This window comes from Perca flavescens, chromosome 20 (genome assembly GCF_004354835.1).
Source record: "Perca flavescens isolate YP-PL-M2 chromosome 20, PFLA_1.0, whole genome shotgun sequence".
In the NCBI taxonomy this organism is placed as follows: domain Eukaryota; kingdom Metazoa; phylum Chordata; class Actinopteri; order Perciformes; family Percidae; genus Perca; species Perca flavescens.
The window spans coordinates 14124981-14128378 of record NC_041350.1 but is presented as its reverse complement, the minus strand read 5'-3'; the positions used below and the strand labels follow the sequence as shown (position 1 = coordinate 14128378).

The window sequence follows — 3398 nt, the reverse complement described above, 5'->3', positions numbered from 1 at the left end:
GAAATTACTGTAAGTAATGAATAAATGGTTGAAACATCCAGCTTCTGCCACTCTAAGTGGTAATAGTATGAATGCACACATGAACAATTCAATTGTATAAAGAAAATTATTGAAAAATCCACTATATCCACTTTTATATTATTAATAGTTCAATATAATCCAATGTAAAATCACATTTGGAACATGATGGGTGGTGTTGATGAAGAAGTTCTGTGGGGATACGTCTGACAAAGAAGGTTGGGAACCATGGATTTAGAGGTTGAGTGCTCTCTATCAGGCCAATAGAAAAGTTCTCACTGTAGGAATCATATAGTTTGATGTCTTAGATATTTTATAAATTGTATTTTTTTTAAATGACAACCTGTATAAATACAAATTAATCATAAACTGTATTAAAAAATATGTATAGGTCGACACTGGGCATGCTCCGAGCATGCAGTGTAGTCTGGAGAGAGTGATGATGTCAACAGCTATTGATCCACACCTCATAGTGCTCTGCATTTCAAAGGCTGGTCAGCATCTGAGGACCACTGTTAGGGGTGCTGACCTTTTGGCTCAGCCGGGCTTGAAGCTGCCATAAGGTAATCCTTCAAATAGCTCTTACGTGCACTCTCACATTTGAAAAGGTGGCAGGACTCGTGGACCTTAGGGGTTCGCCTGTGATGTGGGCCAGGAGGAGCAGGACTATGTTCCATTTTATCAATAGAAGCTATTCAAGGAAAACCCCAGTCATAATAACACACTGTACTCAGTGAGATACCATCTTGAGCATGTGTGTGTGGGTCTCACATTTTGCATAGTAAGTGACACTATCATTTGTTTTAAGCAGTGTTCCGAGCATGCTATGATACTGTACTACAGGGTTCCTAGCTCTTCTCCTTCTAATTAATTCTGTTTCCTTCGTGAATCTGAACTCATCAGTCATTACTGCCTGGTTTTACCTCTCCACAGATAAATATAGTTATGGGATGTCATTTTATGTGCAGCCCATTGTAACGCCTCGCCATTTCTCTTGCTCCATTTGTGTAACCTGGCAACGGATATTTGAAAGCTTGTCTCTTCAGAGACGCAATCACCATAACTTTGAGAGCCCTCCAGACAACTTGATGAAGCCAATGATCATTGCTTGAATGATCCAGCTACAGCCTACTCAATCACTGCTGTTCTTTTTTCATTAAAAAAACCTATATATCTTAATATATGTAATATTGATACTAATACATTATTCGACAAATACAGTGCAGCTTACGATTGCAGAAACATAAGAAATTATAATACATGCAATCATCAAATACTGTTTTTCTTAATATTTCAAAATCACCCAAAACAAAACCAAAACCAAATCTGATCATCAATATGACTGATTTAATATTCAAAACATAAAATTCTACATTAAACACAAATAAATCCAGCTGTGTTAACAAAATCCATTTCACCTTCAAATGCAAAGCTTCCCACTCCCTTTCTTTATTTTAGGCCTGCCTAAACGTGTTTGGAGGATTGCAGCAAAAATACCAGGAAAAGTGGTGGGAAAAACCCAGACTTCTTGGAAACTACAACAGCATGTGATCTCGCATAAACCGAGGCTCATTATCTTATTGTTTCTCTATAAAAGGGACAAATGCTGCAATAAAGTCTCAGTTAAACACTCCAAAGAATGTCAGTGTTACACAACAAACATGGACCACAAGCACCTGTCCTTCCACTGTACACTTCACTGCAGTATTCCACCAAGACTCTCAACACTCGTGCCAAAGGTCAGCATGGACTTACCGAAGGATTGCAGACAGGCCTGGATGATCTCCTCCCAGCTCCCGCCTTTGGTGAGGGGACCCAGGGACATCATGGGCTTACTGGGGACGGTTTGGGCCTGGCTGGGTTTGTGGAACCTGTGAGGACGGCCTGGAGGAGAAACTCTAGACCTGGGGCTGCATCCTGGAGTCACTCTCCTGGAGAAACACCAACACAAGAAGAGTGAGGGGGAGGAGGGCCAGGGACAGGAGGGCTCGTTGTAATGAAGTGTGCCTTTCTCTATTTGCCTATGAGGATGTATGGTATGTGTATATACACGTGTTTCAAACCATACTCTTATGAGACCGATTATTACACATGAAACGATCTGTGTAATTGTCATGAGGAATTGAAGCCATTGTTTAAATTGAATCCACCCCCCGCCGCCATGTAATTTTACTTTACTTCATTGTTCTCATTTCCTTCCTTTAACTTGGGGAAATACCGGTTGATTGCGGACATCCAGTCTAAACTGTTGAGTGACCAGTAAACAAGAAGGAATTTGATCAACACACATGCCGCTTAAGCGCAGAAGGTCAGAAAGTAACAATACAGATTTAAGAACCTGTGCGCAAAATAATTGGGTGGCATCAATTCAGTTTTACGCACCGTTTAAGGACAAATAAAGACACGCCTGTTTATTAACAGTCACTAACACACAACTCTGGTAATGGCAAGAATCAAGTTACTGTTGATCATATACGCATATTTTCGCCGAAACCACACCAGAAACTCTCCAGTAAAAACCACGAAAAGAGTATCTGACTTACGCATCGTCCTTTCCCTTTCCCTTTTCTTCCGACGTTATGCTTTCGTTTGGGTTGTTTTCTTTTGATTGGCATCCCATAGCGAGGTACTGGGCGACGAGCGGCTGAACTAGGCTATCCATCTGCGTTCTTCTCGATGGGAGCATTTCATTGCTCTGCTCGGCTCAGTGCACCTCCGCGGTCTCAGCAGCATTGTGCTGACTCGTCAATGAACGTTACACAATTAAGAGTCACCCAGCTTGTCTGTGAGTGGGCGGCCGTGGTCCCGGGCTTGTCACTCACACAGAGTGGGCTCTGTACGCCACAAGGCGTTACTACTTGCGTCAAACTTCCACTTCTTACAGGTTTTTACTCTAGAACTTTAATTAAAGAATTAATTTGGTCGGTGAAGTCTCTCTTTCGTGGGAAGAGCCAACAAAACTGAGAAGCAGTTAATAGCCTACATTTGAAAGCTGTAATAAGGACTACAAATTTGGTCACAGATTTCAGTTTCCAGAACTACACAGTTCTGCTGTCCCACATCAAATCATATTGCAGCAAACTAAATCTCATTAGGTTCAAACAAAACCAGTCTCTTGGAGGTTGTTGACATTTTGGAAAATCTGTGGGATGTGATCCCTCTTGCAGTTTACTAAAACCTTTGTGTTTGTTCAGACTGCAGAGCAGGAAAAGGGTGGACCTGCCTCTAAAGATAACAGTGGTTGTAGGTTGCATTAAGGCTTATGTGGGGGGGATAATGTTATTGTACTATACTGTAGGTGGTCCAGAGAGGATGTTTCCTGAGGTCTTTAGGAGGGTCTTATCGCACTGATCTGGGTGGTGAACATAGCTCTGTGAGAA

General features: G+C 41.7%; 1 protein-coding gene across 2 annotated transcripts in view; it reads right to left on the bottom strand.

Moving 5' to 3' along the window:
• LOC114546691 (RAS guanyl-releasing protein 1) overlaps nt 1-3185 on the bottom strand; it is a 19788-nt gene extending 16603 nt beyond the window's left edge. Inside the window, exons 1-2 of one of the 2 annotated variants that reach the window (XM_028565671.1) lie at nt 2562-3185; nt 1774-1949 (exon numbers count right to left, since the gene is read on the bottom strand). In XM_028565671.1, the coding sequence (XP_028421472.1) occupies nt 1774-1949; nt 2562-2704 (319 nt within the window). In that variant the 5' untranslated portion in view covers nt 2705-3185. The remainder of the gene's footprint in view (nt 1-1773; nt 1950-2561) is intronic. The other variant, XM_028565673.1, reaches the window with a different exon arrangement.
• Between the last annotated feature and the right edge of the window lie 213 nt (nt 3186-3398).